Source organism: Panthera tigris, chromosome A1, assembly GCF_018350195.1.
Source record: "Panthera tigris isolate Pti1 chromosome A1, P.tigris_Pti1_mat1.1, whole genome shotgun sequence".
NCBI lineage: Eukaryota > Metazoa > Chordata > Mammalia > Carnivora > Felidae > Panthera > Panthera tigris.
Genome location: NC_056660.1, coordinates 152161640 through 152179198, shown reverse-complemented (window position 1 = coordinate 152179198; position 17559 = coordinate 152161640). Strand labels below are relative to the sequence as shown.

General features: G+C 35.9%; 1 protein-coding gene across 1 annotated transcript in view; it reads right to left on the bottom strand.

Moving 5' to 3' along the window:
* ADGRV1 (adhesion G protein-coupled receptor V1) overlaps positions 1 to 17559 on the bottom strand; it is a 556489-nt gene that overhangs the window by 478082 nt on the left and 60848 nt on the right. Inside the window, exons 13-22 of the mRNA XM_042956620.1 lie at positions 16911 to 17037; positions 16628 to 16813; positions 15697 to 15877; positions 14801 to 14964; positions 13592 to 13715; positions 12106 to 12372; positions 6311 to 6437; positions 5490 to 5707; positions 4122 to 4865; positions 1468 to 1841 (exon numbers count right to left, since the gene is read on the bottom strand). Coding sequence (XP_042812554.1) covers positions 1468 to 1841; positions 4122 to 4865; positions 5490 to 5707; positions 6311 to 6437; positions 12106 to 12372; positions 13592 to 13715; positions 14801 to 14964; positions 15697 to 15877; positions 16628 to 16813; positions 16911 to 17037 — 2512 coding nt within the window. The remainder of the gene's footprint in view (positions 1 to 1467; positions 1842 to 4121; positions 4866 to 5489; positions 5708 to 6310; positions 6438 to 12105; positions 12373 to 13591; positions 13716 to 14800; positions 14965 to 15696; positions 15878 to 16627; positions 16814 to 16910; positions 17038 to 17559) is intronic.

The window sequence follows — 17559 nt, the reverse complement described above, 5'->3', positions numbered from 1 at the left end:
TAGAAGAAAAAAAAGTAAAACTCATATTTATTTAGTGTTGGTAACTGCCAAGCCTTGAACCAGGTATTTGATCCTGTCTTATTTAATTCAAGTTAGGTTATTTTTTTCAGGTCCTCTAACCCTCAGTTCTTAACCTTATTGGGTGGTGAGAATAATAATTAATATTTGTTGCCACTGTATTATGGATTGTCAGAAAGGCATATCAAAAACTTAACATGTAAAATTCTTTAATGATTGAATATCTATTTAAAACTATTATCATTATAGGGACGCCGGGGTGGCTCAGTCCATTAAGCATCTGATTTCGGCTCAGATCATATCTCACAGTTCACAAGTTCGAGCCCTATGTAGGGCTCTGCACTGACAGCTCAGAGCCTGGAGACTGCTTCAGATTCCGTCTCTCCCTCTCTCTTTGCCCCTTCCCCACTCATGCTCTCTCTCTCTCTCTCAAAAATAAACATTTAAAAAACATTTTTAAGTATTATCATTATAGATAAACACAATTCTTTTTAAATTACAGATTTGTATGACATTTCTCCTCCTTAGTCTAAGATATTCTGGTATTTCTGGTATAGAAAAAGCCCACTATTTGAAGATCTCTTATGATTATCACCAAACTAAAGAGCTGAGAAGGGCAGTAAGACACTCCTCTGAGAGCTAGGCTCCCCAATTTGAGCTAAATCGGGCCTATGACCAGGAGACTGCTTTTCACCTGGTATTAATTCATGGTTTTCTTAATTGCTTCAATTTACAAAAAAGCCCTTCTAAATCTACAAGCATCAACTTGCAAAGGAAAAGACTCTTGTTACTTGGCATCCTTTCATGGGCATGGAGCTGTTGTTGTCACAGTCAACACCTGTGAAGTGGTGTCATGAGATCTCACATTACTGAACAGGAAACCAAGATGATTAGAGATCTTTGAAACCCTGGAAAGAACTGATAAGGACAGTAAAACAGCCTAATGAATTAAAGCTGGCCAAGAAGAGTGATAAGGAAGGCATTACACCCAACATGGAAGAATGTTGTAACTACTCACACATACATTTCACATGTGGAAAAAAAAACTCAAAAAATCATATTTTAATAAAGTTTCAATTACTATTATTCATAGAAGCTTTCAATATGTATTATTTCATTTACCTATGTAGTATCCAAAGAGTAGACAAAGTACATTACATGTGGAGTATTCTGGGCCTTCTGTGAAATACATTAACTTTACAGATAATTGCTCAAGTTTCATTTGTTAATTTCTTATTACTTCTATCAGCTGATAAAGCTTCTAATTCAAACTGTGAACTTATAAAAGCAAGGACCTTATACTTTACTTTTGCAACCACTTGTTCTAGCATACTTCTGGGCTTAGAGTAGATACTTAAGCACATTTACCAAATGAAAGAAAGGCTACCCCCAAACAAATCTACCTACAGTGAACTTTTAACTCCAAAATCCCCCAAGCGCACTACTTACCTCTGGGATACAAGTTCCTGTGAAACCAAACAAGCCATTGGCGTTGTCACTTTTTTGTATTATTAATCTTGCTGTAGTATTCTCTTCAGAAATGCGAGCTCCTCCATATACAGAGACTAGTTTAAGAATGAATAATTCCTCTCCCTCCTCTTCATTATCATCTCTTGCAGAAATAATGAATGATTTGTTAGTTTCTCCTTGTCGGAACTCCAGATATCCAGAAACAGGATGTAAATCACTCTTGGCTGGCATAGCATGAAGTTCATAAATTTCTTCAACAGTCAGTTTCCGCTCATAGGACCTCACATCCTGCATCAAACCTGTAAATCTGTCATTGCCATTCATTCCTGCCCCAATCCTCAGCATTCCAGGCCCTGCAATTAGAAATGGGTTTAAACACGACAATATCCACTACTATCCTGTACCAAATTACAAAGTGTGATTCAGAAAGTGGAACAATTTTGTTAAGAGGTTTTATTAGATAAATAAAATACATAAAGCAAATATAATCAAATGAAAGCTCTTTTCTGATATGAAAACAGAATCTAATTGCTGGGATGTAAGATATGTTACACTAAAGGATATCTTGTACATGTGTGTGTATATATGTGTGTGTATGTGTTTATGTATATGTGAGTGTATACTTATATAGATTTTTCTTCCAGAAAATTTTAAAATCTCCTTGCACATCTAAGAATGGAACAATTCAGTCACAATTTTTTTAACTGTTTCTATTACTGTTGTTTGAGCAAATCAAGGCTTAATCTGTTAGAAAAGCATCCTGAGTCAAATAAAGCTGTGAGAATTCAACAAAAGTTTTCACAGACCAAATAATTTTACACCAATAATTAATGCAAAGGATATACAAAAAAAAAAAAAAGTATTCCTCCCCAGGAACAATATCATATGCAACTCTTACAGATTTTTTCATGAAAATAACAACATGAAGCTCCAATTATATTACTATGTATCAATAATCATGACTATTTCTTTAAAGCTCTCCCTTTTCGAAAATTCACTAGTTCTTATTTCTTTACTTATTCCCTCTCCAATAACTCAACTAGGATATTTATATAAGATGACAGCTTGGCAATACTTTGGGAAAAAAGTACAAGTAATACTGTTTATAAAAATCATCAACCAAGGCAGAACCCAGGTAGTTGTTTTAGGGCAGTCACAAGTATCCTGCAATTATTATCTCAATCGCCCCTGCAGCAGTTCTGGACTAACTATATAGTAAAGAGAGTGAAATATCTATGACAGGCAAAGATATGATGAACACTAGAAACAATACTGGGCAAAAGAAGCCAGGCACTCAAGTATCCACACTGCTCAATTGATTTACATAAAATAAAAAAATAGGAGAAGCTACTCTCATGCTCTCAGAAATGGCAACAGTAGGTGGGCAGGGTGGTGAGTCAGTGACTGCAGAAGGGCTAGAAGGGTTCTGGAATGCTATTTCTTGATCTAGTTAGTTACATGGGTGCTGAAATTAATGAATTTAAAGTTTTAAAACTTCATCTATCTGTACACCATATGGAACATATACTTTTATGTATCTTAAAATACCTAACATATACTATAGTTCATTAATATATTTTAAATATATAAATACTTTGAAATTTTGTTTCCAAATTACAAATTACAGAAACAATCTAAGTTCCTTGCAGTACGCTAAACAGAGAAAAGAAACACCAGCTCTTGATCTCCCCAATCCTTCCCACTCTCATTCTACCACCATGCCATCACCAGATGAATCAGTGGTAACAGACATATGCATATATTCACACAATCAAAAGGGGATTGATTTAATGCTACAGAATGCTGTAAGCATAATCCTTGGAGGTGAAATCAGTAGCGTGTGCATGTTGTTTCTTTTGGGCATTTTTTTTCTACTAGAAAAAAAATACAACCAGATACCCAATGCAAGGAGGTTCAGAAGGAAAATAGCCTAATAAGCTACAACCATATAAGCTGTGCTCTACTTTCCTACTAATTAAAAAATAATCACATCCTAGGATGGAGGGGCTGGGAAAGAATTGGTGATTATAACGGAAATAACCAGTATTTCTCAAAGAAACAATACATAATGCAGATTGAAGACCACAAAGCCTATTTCTTCAAAGCTCTCCACAGAATTCACCAATTTACCTACTAAGACTATAAACTTCTGTAATTGCAGGGCATTTTAGAGTAATTTTTCTCTTTCAACTCCTCCTTAACCTTACACCCAACACCCTTCACCTCCAGCAATTCACCAAGCAGCAGTTCCCCAAATTCAATAGGCTGTTTCATGTTTCTATACCTCTGCTCTTTTTTCTACCTGGAATCATCATGCCCCATCCCTCCTACTGCCTATGGGGAGATAAATATTCTGCCTTCATAATTTTTCTTTCATCCCACAATATTGAGGTGATCTGTTTATACATACACATCTCTCTCCCAGAGCCTATTTTAAGTACGTCAAGGATAAAGACTTTCCCTGATTCGTTTCTGCAACACTCAGTACAGAATTTATGGTTTTGGTAGGCATAGCTTTATTACAGAAATTAAACCAATACACAAGCAGATTTTTAAATACCAGTTGGCCTTTGTAAGAAATCAAAATTTTTAAAAATTCAAAATTCAGTGTCCTAGTCAAAGATGACACTCACCATCAATAATGGCTTCTCCTTTCAGACTCTTGATTCCTCTGGGCATCGCATTTCCATCAAGGTAGAATTCAATTATACCATCATCCAGGACAATGAGAAGATGAAGCCAAACATTTTCTTCTAAATATTTCGTGACTGTTGTCTTGGCAATATATGTAGCATTGGAACCCAAAGTTTTGTAATGAAGAGAAAGTGTCACATGGGATTCGTTTGTTTGAATTTTTACCCCATAGTAGATGCTTCCATTACCATCATCCTTTGCTATAACAAATCCATTTGTATTGGCATCGGGGATTACCCAAGCTGAAAACGTAAAGTTGGCAATTGAGTTGTTCTTGGAAGGATGGTATTTTGGATGAACAGTTCCAAATGCACCCTCTACTCCACTGAAGTACAAAGCATCTGTTCCACTGTGGTGACGCCGCATGTGCGGCTGTAAATGCACAGTGCTGGGGAAAATTCCAACTAGCAAAAAATCTATCATTGGGGGCAAACCATCAGTGAACTCACTGGACAGTATTTCCCAGCCTACTCGTACATCACCAAACACACCCTGCTGCCTCAAAATGGTAAAATTGGTAATATAAGACATATCGTCTTCTGACAGGACATCTTCTGCAACTTCTCTCTCTAAGCACTCTGGATCCAAGATGAAAATTCCAAAGGGATCATCATTAAATGGAATCATTACTGTCACATGGAGGTTGGTTCCTGCTAGTTGGCCCCCAGGACCTGGAGATCCACCTGTAATAAGATTGACTTATAATAAATAAGAAATCAGAATCTGAAGTACTTTCCAGTATGAGGTGAAGACAAAAGGAATTTGACTAGCAAACTTCTGGTTAAATAATATAGTCATTAATCAATGAACAACAATGTCACCATATGTTTTTTACCACATTTTCAGAGGTATTTTGGCTCAGAATAATTTCATTAATAACCAAAAAAGCATGAAAAGAGAATATTAACTAGAAAGTTTTAATTCCTGTGCTTAAAACCACAAGTAATGGGGAAACTGATTGTCTAAATTGTTTCAATGGCACAGGACCAAGGTTTAAGCTACCATGAATCTGTACTTCCTAACTTCCATTAATATTTTGTTGGAGATACTCTATTTAGTGAGGAAAAAAATCTATTTAAGTTTAAGAATGAATGTAAGTCTCCATCCATAAAACTTAGCCAAGCCAAGACCACAAAATGAGTGTTAAAAATAATGCTTCTATCAAAAAGGGTATTTTTGACATTTAAAGTTGGACAATCAAGATACACTTACTTTTCATTAATTGTATTTTTGGTACAGCTCTAATTACTTATGTATAAAACATCAAATTTCAGCAATAAAATAAAAAAGGTGGAAAAACACAGCACCTGAAATGTTTACAAGCTTTAAAATATAAAATTCATTGAATTCAGGAATTTTATCTGGAAAAGCATGGAGAATTATTGGTTTGGCTTCTTCACCATCCATAAAGTTAACAATCCCTGAAGTTTCATAGAACTCCTGTCCAGGCTGCAAAGCAGAATCATTCTCAAACAGCTGCCAAGCCACAGAAACATTGCCAAAGTGTCCGCGATGCCTCAAAATCCTACGTAACAAATTAAAGAAAATTAATTTTTATGAAAAATATATAAGTAGTGAATTTAACTCCAATGATAGCTTTCTGTGTTATCTCAGCAATAGACTTTTTCTATTTACCATCTTTAATATAAACCAGCCAGCTAATCCTTAGTGAGAACCCATGATTAATCTCATGGTAAGAGAATGAGGCAGAACTTTAAACAACAAAGAGAAGCCATCTTAAAAGTCACACTCTTCAAAGTACAAACTGAAGGGTAAATTCTAAACCCCATCGAAAAATATTTACAGAAGAACTGGCAAGAGTTCTTCAAAAGCAAAGGATGGGGTGAGGGTAGTCACATATCATTTGAAAGAAGAGTTGCAGAAGACCTTGGATAACTCAAGTCTCTCAGTCCTGATGATGGAAGCTGAGGTGAGGAGGGTACAGATAATAATTTCTGTTCACCAGCTAAAGTGTTGTTTTTTGTTTTTTTTAAACAAGTGGCAACACCATAAACAAAGCTTATAGTTCATTTTGAAATTTTGAAACATTAATAATATTTCAAATTTGTGCATGCTTAAAGGTTTTATTTTATCCAATTATGATTTTACCTTATTCAAATATGCTTACCAAAATGCATTAGTCTTTCCTTCTTCTACTGCTTTGTCTATGGGCTCCAGAGAAAAAATGCCATTTGGGTCATCATTAGCTTCAATTATCACTGTAGCTATTCCATATTGATATACTACTGTATCACCTAAATTAAAAAAATTAAAATAACAAAGAAGTAGTTAACTTGCTATTAAATTCATATTAAAATTAAGGAAAAGTTTATAATGAAGTTCAAATTTCAGCAAGAATTTCCACAATGAAGGTCATAAATGAAAGAGATGCCTAGATAAGTTTAATGTGACTTGTCTTTGTGGAAATGTTTAATTACAGAAGACCTACTTCACTGAAAAACATAGAAGATACTTTTCTTCACAACAGGAATATTGCTTTAGTAGTTTAATTAGAAATCAAAAACACAGCTTTATGTAATTCAAATTTTTGAGGTATATTCTTTCTTTTCATAAAAAATGGGAGGACTACCCCATAACATAAAAATATTCCTGTTCAGGGGCACCTGGGTGGCTCAGTCAGTTGAGCTTCCGACTTCGGCTCAGGTCATGATCTCATGGTCTGTGAGTTCAAGCCCCGCGTCGGGCTCTGTGCTGACAGCTCGGAGCTTGGAGCCTGCTTCAGATTCGGTGTCTCCCTCTCTCTCTGACCCTCCCTCATGATCTCATGGTCTGTGAGTTCAAGCCCCGCGTCGGGCTCTGTGCTGACAGCTCGGAGCTTGGAGCCTGCTTCAGATTCGGTGTCTCCCTCTCTCTCTGACCCTCCCTCATTCATGCTCTGTCTCTCTCTGTCTCAAAAATAAGTAAACATTAAAAAAATATATTCCTGTTCATATTAATTAGAATGGTCTGAACATTTCCCTTTTTAATATTAAAAAATTTTTATTTTAGAGAGAGTGCATGAACAGGGGAAAGGAGTAGGGCGGAGGGGGGTGGAGAGAGAGGAAGAGAATCTTAAGCAGGCTCCTTGCTCAGTAAGGAGACGGTGAGGGCTCAATCCCACGACCCTGGGATCATGACCTGAGCTAAAATCAGGAGTCAGATGCTCAGAATGAGCCACCCAAGGCATCCCTTGGGCATTTCCCTTTATTTATATTTATTTTTTTAATATTTATTTTTGGGAGAAACAGAGAATGAAGCCTCGGGGTGGTGGGGGAGGGTGTGGGAGGGGGAACAACAGAGGATCAGAAGCAGGCTCCACACTGACAGGAGCAAAGCCAATGCAGGGTTCAAACTCACAAACTGTGAGATCATGACCTGAGCCGAAGTCAGACACTCAACTGAACGAACCACCCAAACGCCCCGTGTATTTCCCTGTAAGTCTCTGTTTTCAGGAAGCAGTTTGATCTGGTCATACACAGAACAAAGCAATCTTTATGGTGTTGAACTTGATTCCTCTACTCCAATTCCATCCAAAGTATGTCAGCACTGTTATTGCCAATAACATTCTCATTATTTCCCAGAGATCTAAAGCTCTTTTCTGTTCCTGCTGTTCCCAAAGCAAGCAAAATCCTCCTTATCTTTACACTTGTTACTCCTCAGGACCCGGCTCAAGTGACACATCTTCCAGGAATTCTTCCTTGAATTCCAAAGTTAAGGTAAGAGAAGTTCCACCATGTTCCTACAGCACTTCCCACTTTGTCAGTGTATCATAACAATCATAGCATTAATTTAGTACACACACCCACACACACACACAATTCTACTGTGAGCTCCTTGGACAAATCCTTCTTAATCAATTCCATGCCCTGAAGAGTAGAGTTCCAGTAACTGGTACACAAAAGTTATTTATGAATGTTACCTGAACTGAAAGAAATAAAACTTTTAAAATCAGATAAGGGCAACATCTAAAACTAAAATTATAGAATCAGAAATTAAATGCAGCAGACCAGCACATTAAAAAGAATTTACATCAATATACAACTGTACTCACACTTACTTTGATAATTAACCAATGGAAAGAGGGAAAAAATACTGTCTAGTAAAATAATTGTACAGAAAATGCTGACAATACAGAATAACCAAATACCTCAAAATATTGAATCATAAAAATCTAGGAAAAACAAAAATAATAAAATCTAATTTTGGCAGGATACTGATGCCATGTGTATTTGTCATACAACATATCACACGTGGTACTAAAAACTCATTCCGTCCCTCCACAGGGAGAATTGACAGTATTTAACAAGGGCTCTGAGCATGGCCACATCCTTTGATTCAATAATTCAATCTCGGGCCATATACTGTGAACAGTAACTATCAGGGACAAATATCCATTGCCAACACTAGGTCCTGTTAGAGATGCTACCCATCCAGCCCTCCTACCGTTGATCCCTTCAGGGCTCGATGTGTTGACATCATAAAAGAGGAGAGAAGAGTGGAAGAGAAAGAACTAAGAGGAGATGTAAAAGCACAAATTATGTCATCCAAGTCTTCATAGCTAAAGTCACTAGGTCCTCAGATGCCATGACATCTGGGAAAATATTGAAAACAAATGCAGTGGCAGTATACCTCAGGCCAGTCATCCAGTGACACCGCTTCCTCTTACTTGTTCTCTCTCCAAATATCAAAATATATTTCCCCAATGATACATTTTACAAAATAAACATAGTCATTTCCTTGCATAGTCATGTTACATTCTCTATGTAAGAGGTTTGGATGTTTTGGGGCACCTGGATGACTCAGTCGGTTGAGCATCTGACTCTTGACTTTGGCTTAGCTCATGATCTCAGGGTTATGGTATCGAGCCCCATGTTGGGCTCTGTGCTAAACATGGAGCCTGCTTAAGAATCTCCCTCTCTCTCTCTCTCACTCTCTCTCTCTCTCTCCCACTCCCCCATCCCTCCCTCTGCCCTTCCCCCACTTATGTGTGCATGTATGCTCTCTCTAAACTTAAAAAAGAATAAAAAATTAAAAAGAGGTTTAGACATTTTGATCCACCATAATCATAGTGACATTTTGTTCCTGACAATAGTTGAACCCCAGTGACATTTTGACCCCAAAGATTTTGGGGATACAATAATTTTCCACAAAATGACACCAAATTAATAAATGGAATTAAGAACTTATTTCTACAGCAAACTATTAAGACTATGTCATTTCTTCATCACGACAGCAAAACTTTTTCACTTTTACATCACCAAAATTATTTTTATCTATAGCAATTTCTTTCATTTAAATTTTAGGACAATTAATCAAAATGTTTCTGGTCTACATAATACCTGATTAATAATTGTGGGGGTTTTCTGTAACTGTAAAATTTATTTTGTGGACATTACTCTACAAGGTTAATTTTTTCCTCATAAGAATTTTTCATTTTTACTTTTTTGATTTTCTTATTAAGCCGGGTGAAAAACAAGAAGGGAAACAGGAAGAGAGACACAACTGAAGAGAGATAAAGATAGGGAAAATGACAGAGAAACACAGCATAAACAAAAAGTGATCTCTTTCTTTTCCTTTTCTTCTTTCTGAGTATTTCAGTCCAAAAGACACAAGGTAAAGCACAAGGCAGGCATTCACACTAAGGGCAGACGGTTATGGCACAACAGTGACCGGAGGCCATCTCCACAGAAGAAAACCTTGGTGTTAGATGTTGGAATCTGAGGGGAGTGGGAAGGCATCCACACAGGGAATTGGCCTAACATAGGAAGCTAGAACCCTAGAGGGGTAAGAAAGGTAACCTCCTCGTGTAAGGAGGATAAAAGAAGCAACGGGGAAAAGTGGTTACAGAGGGAATTAATCAAATAAGTAAATATATTAATGATAACAGCTTCTAAAGTTAACAGTATCAGAGAAAGAAGGGACAAATAGGGAAGGAAAGAAACCTGGAAGCTTATAACAAATCATTGAAATAGAAAAAGAAATATTGGTATGAACTAATGGTTTTCACATAGTTGGATACAGAATTACAGATAGACAAGTGTATGTGTATGTATATAGAAATAGATACATAAATACATGCCTAATTTCTGTACACAAACAGGGCCGAGGAGGAACATACGCTGAGAACAAATATGCCCACCTAATGCCCAGATTCTGGTTTCTAAGAAACATCCTTCACTGAAAGAAACCAGGCTTCTTGGAGAAATGACGAATTTCAGGGTTGTCACAGGAAAAGTATAAGATGAGTTTATAACAGCTTGCTGTGCCAGGAAGTAAGAAAATGCTCACAGAATAATATGGAATATGTCAAAAAGACAAAAAAGTCATCTCAAATAGGCTACCATTACCCAAATCTGGGAAAATCTGACCACCAAAACAAATAATGACAGTGAAATATAACCCACTGTATTAAAATAAAATTATGAGTCAATACTGATATACAGATCAGTGAAAAAAAATGAAAGTTTGGTGAGTTACAGGATATTTACTAAAGTGTGTTCCCCACAAAAATATTTATTAATTACAAAGAAAAAAGTACAGTAGAGAAGCCTGGCAGTCACCACCTAAATTATGGTCAAAGTAAACACTGCCATCAAGGGACAAAAAACAAAATCACGTGTCAACTGAAGAGATGGTTAAGAACACAGTATAACTTCTATGAAATTCCTGCTAACGATGTAAAACCTGAAACTAGTAATGGGGAAATATCAAACAAACATAAAATGGGCGATGTTCTACAAAATAACTAGCCTGTAATTTCTATATTATAACAGTCATAAAAGTCAAGGAAAGACTGAGGAGAACTACTCCAAATTGAAGAGATTAAAGAGACAGGACAACTAAAATCAACGCATGATTTATGAAAGGATCATTTTGCTAGAAAGGACATTATTGGGACAACTGGAGAAATCTGAATAGGGTCTGAGGCAATGACTACATTAATGTTATATTAATGGTTATACTACATTATGGTTATATTGTGGTTATGTAAGAGAGTGTCCTTGTTTGTAGAAAAAATGCACTAATGTATTCAGGGGTGATGGAGTATCCTATCTTCAACTTATTCTCAAAAGGTGCATAAAAAACTAGCTCTTTGTACACTTAAAAGAATAAATGTAGAGGGGCGCCTGGGTGGCTCAGTCGGTTGAGCGGCTGACTTCGGCTCAGGTCATGATCTCACGGTCCGTGAGTTCAAGCCCCGCGTCGGGCTCTGTGCTGACAGCTCGGAGCCTGGAGCCTGTTTCGGATTCTGTGTCTCCCTCTCTCTGACCCTCCCCCGTTCATGCTCTGTCTCTCTCTATCTCAAAAATAAATAAACGTTAAAAAAAAATTTTTTTTAATAAAATAAAAAAAAGAATAAATGTAGAAACAAGCTATAGCCTCACCAATTGACTAAAGGTAATATCAGGACCCAAACAGTGGGGTCCAAACATCCTGCTTCATTTATGGTATAGAGAAGAAGAAAGAGCCTTTTTTTTCCTTCTTGCAAAGTACCATTCATCATGGCTATACCTTCAGAGAATTATCAAACAGCCAATTGTATTCAGCCATCTACAGACTGCAGCTTCCTGGCCAGTATGTCCAACACCATGCTAGAATGGCAAGGGGTTACAGATACTGATTCCCTAAGCCCTTGGGTTACTAAACAAGACTGAGGGTAGCTTTAACTAGAAGATTTCTATTCCTTACATAGTATCACAATTTTATACATGTGCCACATTGTGAAAAAAATTAAAAATAATGCCACAGAGTATACCAGGCACATGAAGATTCAACACGTATATTCTTCATTCTTTCCCTCAAAAAAGCAATAAAAGAAACAATTCTGCTCTTGAATAGTCATAGACGACAGTTACATACTTAATGTCATCTTGATAAAGGTACTGAAACAACAGATCCGCCATAAAAATGTAATTTATTTACCTGTTGAATTAAAGAGGATTATATAAAAAGACTCATCTGTTTCTGGGATATCATCTTCATTAATGAAGACAGATATCCTCTGCTTCCTATTTCCAACCGCAAAAACGAGCGCTTCTCCCTTTTCAACAGGAACAAAGTCTCCCTCTCTTGCGGTAGCCTTCCCATCCATGGTAGCATATTGGACAGTGCAGGCAACATCCACAGATCCATTTCTGACAACTGTAAAGTTAGCAGTCTCACCTTCCTGAACTCTCACCACACGAGGTTCTGAAATATTTATGAAGAAAAGAAGGAACATGTGAGCTTTTCTGATCCCATCTACATATTTTCAAATCACTTTGTTTCTCCCTGCCCAAACAAGAACTGTCCTCCATTGTATCTTTGCTTAAAGATTCAACTCTATTGCCAAGTCCTACATGAAGCCTCTTCTGATTACTTCTAGGTTAGTAACCTTCACCTTGCCTTCATTCCTACAGAATTCATGGTCTTCAACTCTCAAGCTGTCAGTAAATTACATGCTGAATCCTCTGCCTACTGTTTCATATACCTCATATCCAAATTCAGATTGTAAGTTCCTTGAGAATAAGCCCAGCTATCTTATGTTCTATTTTTGCCACAGCAATTAGCAGAAGGCTGAACACAGGACTAATTCATTATGTACATGTTATCTGAATGTTAAGAATAGTAATCAGTAAAATTCAAGAGCTTTAAAAGGTTCCTGCAGTTGTAAATTGAATGGCTTGCAGAAAAAGGTTTAAGAAAGAATTAGACACCAATTAAGCTCACAAATCAAACTAAAAAAGGTCAACTGCAGAGAACAAACCAATGGTTCCAGGAGACAGAGTGGGAAGGTGGGGACTGGGGATAAAATAGGTGATGGGGATTAAGGAGTGCCCTTGTCACAATGAGCATGGGGTGTTGTATCCAAGTTTTGAATTACTATATTGTATACCTGAAAGTAATATCACACTGTACGTTACCTATACTGGAATTAAAATTACAATGAAAACTAAAAACTGTCTAGAGTCCCCAAAGAGACTTCTAAAGAAAATTAAAATGCAAAAAATAGGGAATCCTTAATTTACAGATCCAATAAAGATTAGTTATTACAGTAAGTGAGCATCCATTAGGCAAATAATACCCAGACCCTGAACTGGCTACATTGTGTACTGGAAGAAGTTTCATGAAGAGTGCTCTTTACTGCACAAAGGCAAAAGAAATACCTTGGAATCTGAAGGCAGAGGGAGAACAAAGCTAGTAAAAACAGTACTTGTTTTATTGTCTTTTTCCTTCCGACAACCTTTAAAAACATTTCTTAAAATATCAAACAGATTAAATAATGATCATTCAAACAAATCAAGAAATCATATTTAAATAAGCATCAGTTGTGCTTTCTTGAAAATGTTCAGTTAAAAACGTTACTGAAAACATATCTACCTACTGTTTAAAAAGATGTAAAGTCACTCAAAAAAGACAGAAATACCACCTGCAAAATAAATGGGGTCATCATTTCTTCTAATCCTCAGAGTTGCAGTAGTTCTATTTCCTATCTTAGCTCCTCCAGTGGCATTAAGTAGAGTAATGGTGAATTCCTCCATTTCCTCTGGAATCTTGTGGGAAATGTTATACATGTTTTAAGTCAGGTGATTTGCACAAACAATTCTATACTACAGTCCTAAATTATGTTTTATCTTTTAAAAAATGACTCTATTAATGGCAGTACTAACGTTCACTGCCATTTGAGGCAGAAGCACCCTAATGACTCAAGTAGGATTCAGACCCAAAAAAACATTTTAATATGCATTTCATCCAAACAGCCATTTTATTCTAACTCATAAAATTTAATAGAAATCCAGTTATTTTGTTTTATATATGCTAAAAATATAAATAATACACAGCTCACATTATTTCTATAAGAAGATATGTGTCGTTTACCAAAAAAAAAAAAAAAAAGCCAGAAAAATAACTTTTGGATGCATTTAGAACAGAGGTCATAATAGTAACAAGAGTGTGGCTAGCTCTCAAAGGCCTCTCACAAACCTTACTGAAGCTTCACCCATAAAGACCTCATTCCCATGTCCTACCAAGATGAGATTCCCTACCATCTCTGAGTCTATATAAATCCATAGGTGAACACCATTTCTCTTTCATTTCATCCATGTAAGCTAGTGTTCTCTGCATCCTAAAATGGAAGCATGTTGGAAGTCTTTCTCTCAAGGAACAAGCCTGAGGGAAAGTAAACAGGCTTCGTGACTGTTTAAAGCACAGCTCAGCTCAGAAAAGTCCACTCCCATTGTTACTAAGTTCTTTCTCTTCACTACCAATAACATGAGCACCACTCTGGGTCCATGATCCATCTGGTCCTTTGTTCCGATTCTGAGAATGCACCAAGAGCATACTTAATAGATGGTACACCCTTGTCTTCAAAGGCCCAAAGCACAAGCGGCACATTTAACCTCAACCTAACCTCGACACTTGTGCATGTTACTGGCAACCGTGAGTTCTAAGAGTTAAAAACGCCTTCAGGGAAACAAACAGTATTTCTCTTTTGGTGTCTATTCAGACATTATCATGCCTGCATTCTTTTTGACATATTTTCATGACAAGATGTATTGCCAGATGATTAATTATTAAATAAAAAGTAATTATTAAGCAATGACAACGCATAAAGAGAGTTAATATATGCAACATTTACCTCATCTGGAAGGGAATAAATGGTGATATTTTTCGAAAATTCCTGATCTCCAAAGAAAATAGTCCCTTGGACAGGAAACACATCTTGTGTAAAGTCTGGACAAACCACCCATGATACACTAACAACACCAAAGTTGCCTCGATTTCTTACTACATCATAAACAGCTGTGAAATACAAATGTGTATAATATACATGAATATATATTGAACACTTATAAAATAAGTAAAGAAACTGCTTAAAAAACAAAAGTAAATATAAGACCTCTTTTTAATAAAAGCCAATCATTTGCTTACATGGGTTCAAAGTATGTATCTAAATGTGGTAACCTAGTTTTCTTTCTGCAGGTATAAAATTTGTGCAATAAATGGACTTGATCTTATTTACCACAGTTCGGGGATTTAAAAGTCATTCAGCACAGGGAACAAAATGGTGATTAATCAGGTTCACCTATCATAAAGTTCTAAAAGGATATTTGCTAAAGCTGCTAGAGGAAGCTGTACACTCAAAAGTAGTTTTTTCACCTACACAGACGCTGCTCTAAAAATAAGCTCCTTCTCATTTCATGCCACTGCACTTAGCTCCCAAGCACTAATTCTCAGTTTTAAAGTCTCTCCTATTTGAATCCTATCGTTCGGATTCTACCACATGTGGTTAACTGAAATCAAAATATAACTGAGACCATCATTATCATTACATCATTATCATTACAATACTAAGGTAAGAAATAAAAATAGGAATCCTAAACCTCATTTTTAAAAACACCAATGTCTGCACTACATGTAATTTTAAGGCAGATGGACAAGTAAAAATAACTATTTGCTAAAGAAATAAAAGAAAAAGTGGTTAATTTCCTCTTTAGTAAACAATACTAGAATATGAGAAGCAGAACAAATTACCACTATAGGTATCGTCTCCTTTACTTTCATTGATCATAACAATTAGATCATCAGAAACAAACTCTATAATCCCATGAGGATCGTCGTTTTTTAGAATCGTTATGTTGACAACCGTGGCACTTCCCAACTTGCTTTCCCGTTCACCATGGCTGCTGAGGACCACCCAGTAGTGTTCATCCAACTAAAGTGAACATGTCAAATTAGGAAAGATATAAAGTTCAAATCTTCAAAGCAAATAAAATACAGATAATCAGGAACACTACTACTACCTATTTTTCAGAAACATACCACTCACTGAGAAAACAAAAGAGCTAATATTATTTCTAAAACAATTATTTAACATTCTCCTGTCGGGTAAGGGAGACATCAGATATAAAAGTACATATTATCCAAAAAGAGAAAAGAGAAGCCATGAGACTATACTGAAACAGTAAGAAGACTTGGACATATCACTGATGATCTAGTCATTTAAACTAGCACATGTAAATAAAATAAAATTAATTTCAAAGCTACATACACACTGGTGTGCAAACATGCTGGAACAATATGTGGTTCCATTAATACAAAACTTAACTTTATTTCCTTTAAAAATGTGATTTTACAGAAACACTTCAAACCCATATCATTACACGTTCAAACAGGTTACATACAATAAGGCTTAACATAAGTAAACTTATGAAAACCAATCACTGAAAGTTTCAGATCATTTGGTATTTCTTTATGTAGGACAAACATACAATTCAAAGTTGAATGAATCTTCTTTTGCTTTTTAAACTTGCTTTTCTTTTCTTTTCCAAACATAAATACTTCTCAATCTTTTCTTGCTCACTTCCATTCCTCTATCTCCTTGTCAATGTTCAAAATATCTACACTCATAATGTACTAGATACTATCAGCTTTCCACAAAAGCACAAGAAAAAAAATCCTGTACCTCTGGTATCCCATCCAATCTTGATAACAATGTGATTACGATCTCTCGTTCCCCAGGTTTAAATTCTAGCACCCCTGTGTTTCCGTAGAATTCATTGCTATCTCTCGGCTCTACTCGGTAGTGTAGAAACTGCTTAACCAGAGCTCCCCTGGATCGGGTGATATGGAGCTCTACAGATTCCCCTTCCTTAAAAAAAATGAAAATCCACAAAAGTTCAAATCCATCAAGACTGTTCTCCTCGAGTTGTGAGTACAGAATAGATGGAAGTTTCTTTCATACTTACTTTTATAACATAGGGTCCTCTAGATGTAGGAGAAAATTCAAAAACTCCCCCAGGATCATCATTTTCCAAAATAATTAGGTCACGGCTAGTATATCCAGATTTTAGCACTTGATTTTCCACACTGACCCTGTAAAAGGCAAAGGGGAGAAAAAGGCATCCGCCACCTATAATCTTACTTCTCAATTTTGTAGCCTTACTTATAATATTTACAACACTTTCAGAAAATGAATATGAATGTTACTAGGAGTTAAACTGAATTTAAGTGTATTAAAATCACTTAGGATCAAAATAGTTTTAATCGTAACATTTATGGAAGAATTTCTATTTCTGAATTCTTTATATCTTTCATATTTGACTGAAATCGCATGTTGCCTAAGTACACCAAAAATACAGTAATCAAAGGCAATAAATATATTTTTATAAAGTACCAAATCTAGAAATTTGTTCACAGTTTTAGAAAAATTTAATTTGTAACATGTAGCTAGAAAATATATATTTAAATAAAATTGTTTTGACTTTACATACACTTGAATTTTTTTTTTAAATAACTCATGACATTAGATTATACTAACTAAATAAAAGTTGGGTAACTGCATGGGCTAAAGCAAACCATACAGATAAAAAATAAATGAAATTATGATTAGATTTT